This window comes from Diceros bicornis, chromosome 4 (genome assembly GCF_020826845.1).
Source record: "Diceros bicornis minor isolate mBicDic1 chromosome 4, mDicBic1.mat.cur, whole genome shotgun sequence".
Taxonomy (NCBI): Eukaryota; Metazoa; Chordata; class Mammalia; order Perissodactyla; family Rhinocerotidae; genus Diceros; species Diceros bicornis.
In genome coordinates, this window is record NC_080743.1 from 97,386,410 (window position 1) to 97,400,582 (window position 14,173).

General features: G+C 43.2%; 1 protein-coding gene across 1 annotated transcript in view; it reads right to left on the bottom strand.

Moving 5' to 3' along the window:
- TBX19 (T-box transcription factor 19) overlaps positions 1-13,369 on the bottom strand; it is a 29,854-nt gene extending 16,485 nt beyond the window's left edge. The window contains exons 1-2 of the mRNA XM_058540124.1: positions 13,167-13,369; positions 956-1,220 (exon numbers count right to left, since the gene is read on the bottom strand). Coding sequence (XP_058396107.1) covers positions 956-1,220; positions 13,167-13,369 — 468 coding nt within the window. The remainder of the gene's footprint in view (positions 1-955; positions 1,221-13,166) is intronic.
- Between the last annotated feature and the right edge of the window lie 804 nt (positions 13,370-14,173).

Consider the following 14,173-nt stretch of genomic DNA (forward strand, 5'->3'; position numbering starts at 1 on the left):
AGGCAACAGTAGTTTACTTTTCAATTTCCTGTTTTAATAAAGAACTGGAACCTTCTGAACATCACAAAGACTCGGGTGGATTAAGTCCCCGTCCTAAGACATGACCTCCGACATCCCAGCTGGCTACGCACAGAGAGGTCAGAGAAGGGTGGGAAGTCTGAGGGCTAAGAGGCTGACCAAAGAGAAATATGGGAGGATAGGGGGTATGAGACCTTTTCCTCCAAGCTATGTCTCTAATCCCCCAAAACAGTCTACATTTTGTATAGCAAATAACAACCTTACACGGTACACTAGTATTCACAATCCTACCAGAGAAAACAAAAGAGGAAAAGCCCCCAAATCTTGTTTACTCTAATTGGAGACCTTAAATAAAACCTTCCTTATTTAAGGTTTGTTTGGATTTTTTTTCTGAAAACCCAAAGCTGATTCAATATTCTATTGATAATTATCATAATGCCCAAGTGGAGGTAGCAATTATTTCATTTAGAAGCAGCTTTTTATTAAAGTATTTGTCTATTGCCAACATGCCACTTACACCAAAAAAGGGGAGAGGGACTAACACAGCCTCAGTGCCCACAAGCGTCTCCCTCTCGGGCTGGGTAGAAAGCCCCACACACCAGACAAACTCTGCAAGGGCCTGATGATTAAGTAAACTACTGGCTCTCACTCTCTCTTAACATCAGGAAGTCCATTAAAAACTGAAAGCACCAATTAAGAGCTGTTTATTCCTGTTTACATTTGGACTCTGGGGAATAATTGGCTTCTGTGCGAGAAGAGGCGGTGAGGACCCCTCTAATTGCCTAAATGCACCCTTGATATTTCTTGATTGGTGTTGTGGGGCGGCTGGGTGGCCATGTGACTGATCAGTGAGGACCCCTCTAATTGCCTAAATGCACCCTTGATATTTCTTGATTGGTGTTGTGGGACGGCAGAGTGGCCAGGCGACCCATCTTACCTGCCCACCTCCGTTGAGCTTGTTGGTCAGCTTCACTTTGCTGAAGGAGATGGGCGCTTTCATCCAGTGGGCCCCAAAGTTGGGGGAGTCGGGGTGGATGTAGACGCAGCTGTGGCTGGAGACTTCTGGCTTGCCCGCGGGCACCCATTCTCCATTGACGTACTTCCAGCGGTGACTGTCCGTGGGGACAAAGTCCAGCAGGAGGGAGTACATGGCATTGGGGTCCAGCCCGGAGACACTAATCTTTAGGACAGGGAACATCCGTCTATAAGAAAAGGCAGAAATTGAGCCACAGGAGGGATGTTAGGGACCATCCCCTTGTCCAGCGATCTTTCCACTCCGAAGAGCCTTCCATGGAGCGCCTCAGGGGTGCAGAGAATGCCCGTGCAGAGGGCGGGGAGGCCCAATAAAAAGGGGCCAGGCCTGCAGCCCAATTCCACAGAGCCACTTCTTATAAATGCATTTTATATTGGGGTTTTACTTTAAATTGCTGTGCTCCGTTTTAAAATCTGAAAACCACTGACCTAGTCATTTGACAGACGAAGAACCCGAAGCCCCAGGTGTATAATCAAATGCCACCTTCTCACAGAGAGCTTTCTTCAAAGATTTCCTCCTGGCTTACGTCAGATTCTCACACGAATGCCACAAAGCAGTTCTCACAAGAACATGAGTTCTGAATAATAGCAATAGCATTGATAGGGAAAACATGGTTTCATAGTAAAATAAGTGAGGGGAACCCTGGACTACACAAAGTTACAGCAGTTCCTTTCCTGCAGGACGTCTCAGAGCCCTTGATGTACCCACCAGTGTGCACCATGAACCTCTGAGCAGCTGTGGGGTTGTGCACACTCTGAACTTGCATAACAGTGGAACCATCTTTTCACTGAGCATTTTGTGAAAGTTTGTGTTCAAGGAACACACTTTGAGACACGCTAGTCTGGATTCATTGGTCCTTCTTCCACCCTCGAGAACAATACTAGCAAGTTAACTGGCACAAATATTTGGAGAAGCTACCTCACCTGGCTTCTGCTTCCCTTTAGTTTATTTTTCCTTCACCAAACCTTCTAAGTCTCTCCAATATTTCCTCAAAAGACTTGGTTTCCGGACACACACCCTCCATCACCTGATTGCCCCAAATGCTGTCTTATTTGTCAGTACCTCTTTTAAAATCCAAGTCCCCAAATTGAAAAGCTAACAATCTCGAGTCTATGCCCTTGCTACTCAAAGTCGTCCACGAACAAGCAGCATCAGCTAGAAGTGTATTAGAAACACAGAAGCTCAGACCTCACTCCAGACCCACGTAATCAGAATCGGTGCTTTTACAAAATCCCCAGGTGAGTCATAGGAACGTTAAAGCTTAAGAAGTACAGCACTAGAGTATCTTTAGCTTTTAAGACAATAAGGAGATAAACAAGGGAGTGGGGAGGAGTCACTCTAAGGACTGGTACTTCTGATGAGGCTGGGAGGAAAATGAAAAGCGGAAACTGGAATGTGCCCACAGCTAAGAGGAGGGTCCAAGGATGCCAGGAGTGGGAATATTAAAGGCAGGATGGGCACAGATGAGAACCTGGAGGGTCACCAAGGGCATCCTACTGTGTCCAGAGGTGCCCACCCTTGAGGTGAGGTAGAACGGGAATTGTTTCATATGCAAAGTGAAGGAACTGACCGACAGGTGACGAGAGATGGATCTAGAGCTGGACTTCGGCCATCCAGGCTCCCTAGTCTCCTGAGTTTAAATCACATGGGCTTCCTGAGCTCTGTGGACATAGATAGGATTTTTTTCCCTTGGCTCACCCACCTCCTTGATATTTCCTTTCCTACTCCTTTGCTGGCTCCTCTTCCAACTTAGTCGTCCAACTGAGGATGAATAGTGGGGGGTCTGTTGTCAGCCTCCACCCCCTTTCTAAACGCCCTGCCTTAGAGACCACTTCTAATATCCTCATGGCAGAATACAAAGAGCCTGCGGAATTTTATCATTACATCTATCAACATCCACATCCCTGGTATGGCACTCAGTTAAGTATTCAATAGATAGCAGCCTTGAGAGGCCATGTAGAAGACTGATTTGGAGTGTAGGTTCTGGTTCGGTTTGCCTGGTTTCCACGCCCACTCTTCCTGAATAGACGGCCATAGGCTGCCTTCCTTAAACTCTCTGAGCTCCAGTTTCCTCACCTCACCACCCAGCCTCAGCAAGTTGTTGCAAGAACTCAGTGAGCTAATTCATGCACAGTGCTCCTTCAAATGCCTGGCCCCTCGTGAGTGCTCTGCACGTGTTGGCTATATTGTCATTATATCCAAGCCCTTCAGCTGGCCCAGTTCTCCTTCTGCTCTAGAATCTTACCTTGGGGCAGTGATTCTGGAAGCTGAAAACACAAAGGACATCAACTCGCCCTCCCTCCTGCCTGGCTGACAGGAACCACACCCCTCTGCTTTTCCCTCTGGAAATAAGGAGTCTAGGTAGAATAGGGAGTGACTGCTGTACCAGAGCAGAATTTGTCACCCTAAAATGTGTCTCTTTGGCTTGATTACCTGGAGCTTATGATTTTTAAGAAAGAAAAGACTCAGGAAGAAACTTTGACTTTCCCCCTAGCTGCCTAAGAGAATTTAAGATGAAAGGCCCGTTTCAGGAAGGAGCTACCACCATAGATAACTATAGTATACTATGAACTAGGTGTGGTGGACAGGGAGGAACCTAGCAAGGCCCCTCTGATCAAAGTCCTCTCCATGCCCCATTGTCTCTGCAAGGCAGGGCAAACATTTGTTTAGTAAACAGTTGCTTTCCCATTTCCATGTGAATTACCTTCCTCCGCTTTAAAATCCCAAACCACTACTCCCAACACCCTCTTCTGTCTTTAGCTAAAGATGGTATTTAACCCCAACAAATAAGTGGAGAATAACTGGTTTGATTAGTTACACCCATACCTGATTCTCAAAGCACAATAACTTTGCAAAAAGCTCTGGGAAGGTATTATTATGCCTGTTTTATAGATGAAGCCTGAGGCTCAAGACAATTTACCCCAGGTCACATGCTAAAAAGTAGCAGAGCCACTAATGTTTTCTTATTCTTGGAGGTATGTGTCCTTAGGGGGAAGAATGACAAAATTGTATCAGCCTTAAAATTCAAGTTTTTATTTCTTTAGATACAGCTGATGTAAGCAGTACCTGCTATCCCTTCTCAATCCTGGCTCCACATGAGAATCACCTGGGGAGCTAGTAAAAATGCTTATGCCCAGGTCCCACTGCAAGAGATTCAGATTTAATAGGTTTAGGATAGGGCCCAGCCACTGTTCTGTTTTCTAAAGCCCCCAGATGATTATAATTGGCCACCAGGGCTGAGCACCACTCAGGCCAGTGGTGCTCGGCCTTTACATGCATAGAATCACCTGAAGGACACAGACTGCTGGGCCCCCCGCCAGAGTTTCTGATTCAGTAGGTCTGGTAAGGTTTGAGAATTTGCTTTTTTTTTTTTTTTTTTTTGTGAGGAGATCAGCCCTGAGCTAACATCCGCCAATCCTCCTATTTTTTTTGCTGAGGAAGACGGCCCTGGGCTAACATCCGTGCCCATCTTCCTCCACTTTATATGGGACGCCGCCACAGCATGGCTTACCAAGCAGTGCGTCGGTGCGCGCCCGGGATCCGAACCAGCGAGCCCCGGGCCGCCGCAGCGGAGCGCGCGCACTTAACCGCTTGCGCCACCGGGCCGGCCCCTTGAGAATTTGCATTTTTAACAAGTTTCAGGTAGTGATGATGATGATGGTTCTGTGAACACACTTTGGAAACCACTAGTTAGGCATACTGGTTGATGGTTTTCAAACTTGCTTACACACATTAGAATCACCTGGAGAAATTTTTAAGCTACTGATAGGCAGGCACACCCTCAGACCAATTACATCAGAATAGCTAGGGTGGGGGACCCAGACATCTACCTGTTTAAAGTTCCTAAAATTAAAAAGTTTCTCTACAGCAAAGGTTTATAAAACTCATTAATATGTGATATATAGTGATTTTCCAAGAGGGTTGTATAGTACACTGTATTTCCAAAGCTTTTTGGACCAGAAACACTCCTGTCAAGGCACATAATTAACGGCTGTGAATGTGTGAAATACTAGCCTATAGGATGAAGTGGAAGCTGTGTTGTGTGGCATACAAGACATTCCCCTCCACAGTGGATACAGCCTCATCTTTTGCCAAAACCTTCCTCCCTCCACTACGTGTGTCCCTATTAAAATATTAATAACTTTCTATTGCAATTATCTGTTTTAATGTGATTGTTTGCATTATTTCTACAAGCTCTTTGGAGTCAGAGGCTGTATCTTTATCTTTGATTCTCCAGAGCCTACTATGATGCCAAGTATAGCTGGGGCTCAATAAACATTTGTTGAGTAACTGCAAAAAATAAAATAAAATAAAATAAAGATGGTATTTAAGGTGGTGGTTTTGGCCATTTTGGTGACTTACTCAGTTTTCCTAGGTTTCTCCCACGTATACATGTTATTAAACTTTGTTTGATTTTCTCCTATTATTGTCTCATGTCAATTTAATTCTTAGACCTCCCAGAAGAACCTAGAAGGGTAGAGGTAAACTTCTTCCTCCCCTACACTAATGGCTATAGGGTTTCTTTATGGGGGTGATGAAAATGTTCTAGAATTAGATAGTCATGACTGTTGCACAACTTTGTGAATATTCTAAAAGCCACTGAGTTGTATACTTACAAAGGTGAATTTGATGATACATTAATTATTTCTCAAAAAATAGTAAATTAATAACTTTAATACCACTTCAATTTTTATTCTCCAGCTGAATCACAATCATTTGCTCAGGGATCCTAGGCTTTGGGGTTAGCTGTGGGAAATGGCTAATCCTGATGGCTTCCTCCTTCCCTTGACTCGCAGTAGAACTCTCTCTCCCTTCCCCTGTCTTGGTGGGCTCAAGGAGAGAATATTAATTTAAATAGGAGGTTAGGACAAGGGTATGAATTAAATGAAATTTATAGAGGAAAAAAAGCATCAGATGATGCATCCCAAATCCAGGTCTTGCCTAAGTATTGCATTACTTACCTCCTCTCTCCCCTCCCTTAATGACATGAGTATATTTTCATGTTAATGAAAATGATGATTCTCCCCTGGGAGGCTGCCTATGTCATCTTTAAATGCATACTCTTTCATTCTTTCTTCAATAGAAGGATTTTTATCTATTCTTCTCTCTTCATATCAGACTAAACTATTCCTTTTCACAATATATCTTAATGTTTTCAATTATTTTAACAGTATTGGCCAACTGTAGAAAACAGAAGCCCCCTGAAAGCACAAATATCATTTGCAAAGAATCACAAAAGTGGGCATCAGAAACGACCTTAGGGGTCAGACAGGATCATCCTGACAGCCAGGAGCCTGGTTTGTTTATATGAGGTACACAGAGAGATGGTCCAGGGCTTTTTCTGAACTGCTAAAGTTTATTTTATTTTTTCAAAAGAAAACACAGGAATGAAATGTGTATAATTGTCATTTCACACACTAAAGTTTAAAAGTACCAAAAGTTTTCTCAATAGGAATACATAGTACATGTAAAAGTAAAAAAAAAGAGGGGGGGCAGGGGGAAGCAAGCTCATATAACATATCTTCCCCTTGCACTAAACCGCCAGAGTAACGACACAACTACTCACAAGAGCAGAGCTGTTACCTTCATGGTGTGAAATGTTAGGAAGTTTCATATAATTCTGACTTAAGATTTAAGAGATGGGGCCGGCCCCGTGGCTTAGCGGTTAAGTGCGCACACTCCGCTACTGGCGGCCCGGGGTTCAGATCCTGGGCGCGCACCGACACACCGCTTCTCCAGCCATGCTGAGGCCGCATCCCACATACAGCAACTAGAAGGATGTGCAACTGTGACATACAACTATCTTGTAGGGCTTTGGGGGAAAAAAAAGGAGGAGGATTGGCAATAGATGTTAGCTCAGAGCCGGTCTTCCTCAGCAAAAAGAGGAGGATTAGCATGGATGTTAGCTCAGGGCTGATCTTCCTCACAAAAAAAAAAAAGATTTGAGAGATGATTTAATGCAACATAGTTTTTCAAATGATAATAGTAAACATATACTGAATATTATTCTGCAACTAGGACTTAACATATATACATCTCCTTTAAGACTCACTTCACCCCAGGGAGGTCAGTGTTATTATGCCCATTTTACAGATGAGGAAAGTGGGACTCAGGAAGCACAAGCCCACACTCTTTCTACTCTGCCCCACTGCCTTCTCTTTTATTACATTCTACACACCTTTTATTTCTCCTCTCTCCTTTTCAGTTCTTCTAGAAAGTAAATATGATTGGGCCACAATGAAAGGAAAAGTCCCTGCAATATTTTCCCAAATCTTAATACCTAATATGAGATTTATCTACTCATTTAACAAATGATTTTTGAGCGCCTACTCGATGCCAGAAACTGTTGTAGGTGGGGATTCAGTGGCAAAAAATTGCAGACCCATGAAGCTTGCATTCTAACAGAGAAGTCAGGCAACAAAAAGGGCAACAGGTTTTTTTTAAACGTATAAGATAATTTAGATTATAAGAGTGCCACAAAGGAACTAAAATGGGTGACGTCACAGAGGGAGTGACGCCAGACCTTAGGGAGGTCCAGGGGTGACATTTAAGCTAAGATATAAAGAAATGAGTCATGCAAACGCCAGCAGTGAGTTATGTAAACACACCTACACACAAAAGTAATAGCAAGTACAAGGGCCCTGAGGTTCAGAGAGACCTGGACTATCGAGGGCTACTGAAGAAAAAGAAGGCCAGTGTGGCTGAGGCCAAATGAAGAAAAAGTTCCAATTTTTATTTCCACTAGTAGGTTAGAGTATGCTCCTCTCTCTCTCAACTGTCTCATGCTAGGTCTCACAAAGAATGTAGCATGACCGTTAACTCCAGAATAAGAAACTAAGGCTTTTCTTCTCTCATGCAATATTCAGGAACTATGCTTGATGTTCTAAAGAAACTATAATCACCTGAAAAGATGCTCAACATCAGGGAAATGCAAATCAAAACTTCAGTGAGATGCCATTTCACATTCACTAGGAAGGCTGTAATAAAAAAGTGACAATAACAAGCGTTGGTGAGGATGTGGAGAAATTGGAACCCTTATATATTGCTGGTGGGAGTGTAGAATAATGGAGCCACTCTGGAAAACAATCTGGCAGTTCCTCAACCAGTTAAATACAGATCTTTACCATAAGATCCAGCAATTTTATTCCTAAGTACACATGGAAGAGAATTGAAAACACACATCCACACAAAAAGTTGAACACAAATGTTCACAGTGGCATTATTCATAATAGCCAGAAAGTGGAAACAACCCACATGTCCATCAACTAACAAATGGGTAAACAAAAGGGGGTATACATATACAATGGAATATTATTTGGCAATAAAAATGCTATAACATGGTCGAACCTTGAATACATTATGCTAAGTGAAAGAAAGGACCACATATTGCATGATTCCATTCATATGAAATTTCCAGGGCCGGCCCCGTGGCTTAGCGGTTAAGTGCGCGTGCTCTGCTACTGGTGGCCCGGGTTCGGATCCCGGGCACGCACCGATGCACCGCTTCTCCAGCCATGCTGAGGCCGCGTCCCACATACAGCAACTAGAAGGATGTGCAATAATGACATACAACTATCTACTGGGGCTTTGGGGGGAAAAAAAAAAAAGGAGGAAGAGGACTGGCAATAGATGTTAGCTCAGAGCCGGTCTTCCTCAGCAAAAAAGAGGAGGATTCAGCATGGATGTTAGCTCAGGGCTGATCTTCCTCACAAAAAAAAAAAAAAATTTCCAAAGTAGGCAAATCTAGAGAGATAGTAAGCAGATTAGTGATTGCCAGGGCTGGGGAGGATGGGGGACTAGTGGGTGATGGCTAAGGGATGCAGGGTTTCTTTGGGGGATAAGGAAAATTATCTAAAATTGTTTGTGGCGATAGATGCACAACTCTGAATATACTAAAAACCAATGAATTGCACACTTTAAATGGATGAATTGTATGGTAAGCCAATTATATCACAATAAAGCTGTTAAAAACAGTAAGAAAGCCATAACGTCCTGGATCCTAGAAGGACCCCTCTGAAAAGTGGTAGAACAGTTTATCACTCTATTCTCTTTAGTACTTCACTTGCCAAGAATCTTATAATTATTTTTGTTTTTATCACTAGACAGATGAACTAAGAGATGCCATGTACTTTTTAATCTCCATTTTGCCAGTGAGGAATAAATGTCCGTCAGTCAACTTGCCAGAAGTCTTGTAACTGGAACTGGAACTCACCCTGCCTTTAAGTCAAGGTCAGCTCCCCCCACCTCACCATGACCAGCGGGATGCATTATCTAGGGATAGTTATCTGTCTATGGGCCACACTCATGAGTCTCAGAAGAGCTGAGAAATATGTAAATCAGTCCCTAACTCAGAGAGAGAGGCAAATGCGGCAGGGTGAAGGTACAGTCCCCAAAACCAGGCTTGAGGAGGTCGGGCTCCGCCCGTGAACTCTACGTTGCTTTGGTATAAGGCGAGTTTTTCAGTTTTATTTCCCTGACGGGGGATCTTGAGACCAGTGCCGCTGAGGGAGGGGAGGAGTGAGGTTTGCTGGAAAAAAGCGGGCAGATTTTGTAGATGGGGGAACAGCAGAGACGGTTAAAGCAAAGTCCAGGAAGTTTCACTGGTGAACTCCTTCCTCCATCTCCCCACAGAACTATGATATTCATCAACTACTCATCAGAGCTTTTGGAGTGTGTGTGTGTGTGTGTATGGCACGTGGGTGTTGACGCTTGTGCGCAGGTGAGCAGCCGTAAGAATAGCAGCAGGGAACCAAGGTGGCCTGGGTAGAGGCAGATTATGCAAATACAGAAGATCCCAATAAACTGTGATCATAAAGTTCAGAGAAAAAACTCCGTGGGCTACAGGGACATGGAAATTTATTTGATTGATGTGCAACCACAATTTTCCCCCTCTCGCATAGCCCTCACTGGAAATTACAGGCATCAGCTCACTGCACCAGCATCCCTTAATAATTGGCTAATTCAATTTAATGATTCCCGACACTTATTTTATGAAAACAAACGGATGCACCAGTTACATCAGAAATGCTTCCAATTTCTTAAAACCTGCTCAAGGCAAATTTAATCAGAATTAAGTCAAAATTATTTAACTGCATGGAAATACACATGGAATATAGCATTTTCCCGTAAGGTGAAGATGTTACAGTAAAGAAAACAGGAGGTGCAAGAGATTTCATTTATTTGCCTCTGAAGCCTGAAATCAATTTTTTTCTGCAAGCTGTAATATAAGTTCTTAGCTTAAAGGATGGAGATGAAAGGAAAAACTCCCAAACTGGTGCACCAGAGATGACTCAAATGAGCTCTAGGAATTATAATTGTTATTGTTATGCCTGAAAGACTACTGAATATGAATAACTAAAAGTTCTAAATGAAAAAGAGGGGAGGAAGAAAAGGAGGAGGAAGGGGAAAGGAAGTATTGAAGCAGGGAGGAAGAGTAGGGGGAGAGAGCGAGAGGAGTGGGGGATGGAAGGAAGGAGGAATGAGGCCATCCCAGGATCCCAGTTTCTGGGGATAATTCAGTGTTTTTCAGGGAAAATCCTCTCTCTTTACTACTTCTGATCAATATCAGAGACAAGCCTCCTATTTATACACACAAAAGTAGGTCTCCTTTCGAAAATGAGTCTTTTAACTCTTTCGGCAGCCCACCCTATGCTATTTCAAAACTTGCTATTACACAGAACAATGAGACCTCAAGTGTACGAGAGCTATCTGATGACCCCATGAAGCTTTTAGAAAAGGCTAAAAGTGAACTGCCTACAGGGGCAGGCATGTAATGTGGATGAAGAGGGCTAGGACTGGTATCAAATACCAGAACGTTCCTCTCCACAGAGAAGGGCCACAAACCCTCCTGCGTCGGGCTCAGGAGTTGGTATGAAAAGCAGGGATAGGGTACCTGGAGGAGACACGATGGGTCTGTGGCTAGAGAAAAATGGGTGAAAAGGAGACCTACAGGAATAGATGGTTAGGAGAAAAAGAGAGATGAAGAGGAGAGTAAAGACGATGACGAAACAAGAAAGATGTGTCTATATCCAGAACAGTAGAGTGTTGCTAACAATTTAATCTGTGAAACTAAGAGATTGAGAGTAATTCCAGACCAAGCCCATTCATTATGAACCACATCAATTTCTTAGAGATTTGTCCTCCCTTCTTTATCTGAAGTATAAAGGGAACTTTCTATCTCCTGGCAAAATCTTCACCATAAGGGATTCAAAGACTTGAAGAGAATCTGAGAAAGGATGCAGTTCACTAGAGGAGGGAATGGCAGCAAGGCCTCCTCGGATAAGAAGAACCAAGTTGACCAAAATTAGACTTTTTCTATCAGGAATAGTTTTCACATAATTAATATTAAATGATTTTAAAATTGTGAAGAGTTTTAAATTTTAAATATGGAGAAAAAGTTATATAGGTGCAAAAAGACAAGAGAAAGCTTTTTTTAAATTGTAAAAGTACATGCTAAGATGACATATTATTAAACTGAATTTACTATGGTTTCAGAAACTTTTATTTATTCCTTATCGAAATAGATGAACTATATTTTTACTTAGTTACTGTACTTACTTTGCTTTCATATATGGCCACTTTGACAGCCAGAAAGATAGCATGAGGCTCAGCATTAGTGTAACTACTTTCAGTAAGTACAAAGAATAATAAACAGAAACTTCTACCTATTATCAGACATCATAAAATTTTTACAATTGCATCATCTCTCATCTTTGAAAGGAAAGAAAGTAAATCCAATTAGGAATTTGGGGTGATTCTATGAAATTAAAAACATGTTTTATACCTCTTTCTACCAAAAACAATGTGTAAATACAGATCAAGAGTAGGAACAGGTATAACTACAATTACAAATATTAAAAGTAATAAATCCTATATATAAAATAACTATGGGACCCATTTAGAGAGAGAAAGTACAAATATCAAGCAAGGTTGATATTCCTGCTACTAGTAATAATCAGAATTTATTCCAATGCCCTTATTTCTGGTACAGCTTTCACTTACAAAGCACTTTAATGCCATGCAACAGCACTCAAGCTCATAATTCTCCCAGATAGGCAAGGAATGGTTCATTTTCTACACTGTGCATTTCATTCAAAAATGGAAGGCGAGACAAACAACAGGAAAGGAAGTATTTTGCACAAGGGCCCAAGCCTGCCACCAGTTCAGCTGGCCTCGACCTGCCCCAGCAGAGAGCAGAATTTCTCAAGGGCTACAGTTACAGTCCTGCCCAAACTAACCCTAATGAAAGTGCCTGTCAAAGTTTTGTACTTTTGTGACCATGTGAACCAAAAGATCAGTGAGCATAACTGAGTGCTGGGAGCCAGTCTGGCCAAGCAAGGAGCAGTAAAATCTTCTTTCAAAATATTTGTGTCCCCTCTACTAAGAGAAAGCTTCTAATATTACCTTGACAGCTCCTTAGCGGACTAGACTTAACAGAACCCAAGAAACACCAACAGAGATCAGTTTCAATTAATCCCTAATTTGCTGCAATGAGAAAAAAGAAGGCATCCTCTCTTCTCTCAGGCATATATTATGGTTTCACTAACTATTACTGCAACAGCTCTCACATCATCACACACATACAATCTCGAATGAGCACTCACCGCAAACACACGAGGAAGCAGATTCAGGGAGAGGCAATAGATTAAATTAGCCCTTTTGCACCCAATCTTCAACCAGTCTGAAATTTCTGGCAAGTCTGCCATCCTGAAGAGGAAACCATCCAGCTTCCAAATAAAGTTGCCTTTCACCTTAAATGGAGATGGGGCTCAGGTCTGCTCTAGGATATGCTGTTAGTCAAAAATGAATATTATGTTCTAACTTTTGAGCACATTTCCCAAACTCATGGGGCATGCCCCTCTTTATAGTAATTTCCCAGAATTTCTCCATTTAAAATGCATGCAAGACAGGTGGCATCATCCTCCACTCCTCTGACGATCTCAGAGAAATTAATTAAGTTGGCTGGGGGAAAGCCGTGTGAGACTGTCCTTCTCATGAGCATGTTTAATCAGACCCCGCTGCCTCTGAGCCAAGAGTGGCAGCCTCTTCAATATTCAAGGGGTCTCACCTCCCTTGCCAAGCCCTGCCAGCCCAACAGGGCCACAGATAAACTCACCTGCCATTCTTGGTCACGATCATTTCATTCGTGACTTCCTTGAATCTCTGCCAGAGCGGTGCATCCTCCAGGATGATCTGAAGTTGCTTCTCCGTAGGGTCGCCTTTTTCCCTTCCTGCCTGAAGTTCACTTTCCACCACGTTGAGCAGGCGAGAAACAGTGCCATCACTGGTCTTCTGAGTGCTCAGCTCACTCATGGCCATAGGCCCCTCTCAAACTTCACTGAGAAATGTTACCTACTTGCCTGTTTCCACCTCCTTCCTCCTCTCCCTTGCCTGCTTTTCAAACCCAGCTGGAGAGTGCCTGAGGAGCTGGAGAGAACATGCCCTGGCTGTTGCCTAAGCTCCGAGCATGACACCCCTTAAAGTCTCCAAATTATACCACCAACCTGTTAAGCTTTAGTTTGGGCGGGGGAGGGCAGAGGGGAGAGGTGGGAAAGAAAAAGCCCTCTCTTAATTACTCATTGGATCAGGTGGAGAGAGCCTGGCTTTCCCATTGGCTGCTGTGCATAGAGTAGACGTTTAAGAAGAGTACTCCATCCAAATTATCAGGCTTTTATCTTGTTGTACCTGAAGAGGTCTAATCGGTGTATTGAGGACCATTTTCCCATTAATTAAAATTGTTCCAGGCCCAGACTGCAACAATCAGGCAAATCATGTTTGTGTATAAATCATGGCATGTGGCACCTATAGGGAAAGAGGTCCTGGGAGAATCGACCAACTTGATGCCCACTCAGGCTTTCCTGACGCAGCTGAGAACCTAAAGCCCTTGGTTATCTGCTAGCGCTGGATAGAATAGCATATATGAAAGGCCAAAGGCAATGTGCCAAGGAGTACGACAACCATACCACAGAATGGAGGAAGATGCTCTGTGTGCCACCCACTCAAGGGTCAGAGATCAGGAGAGAAAAGGGCCAAGGACCTCCTTCTCCCAGGGTGTCCCCTAGTGGTCATCTCGCTCCTGAGGGACCCTACACATACCCACAACCTGTTCGCCTCCCACAGACA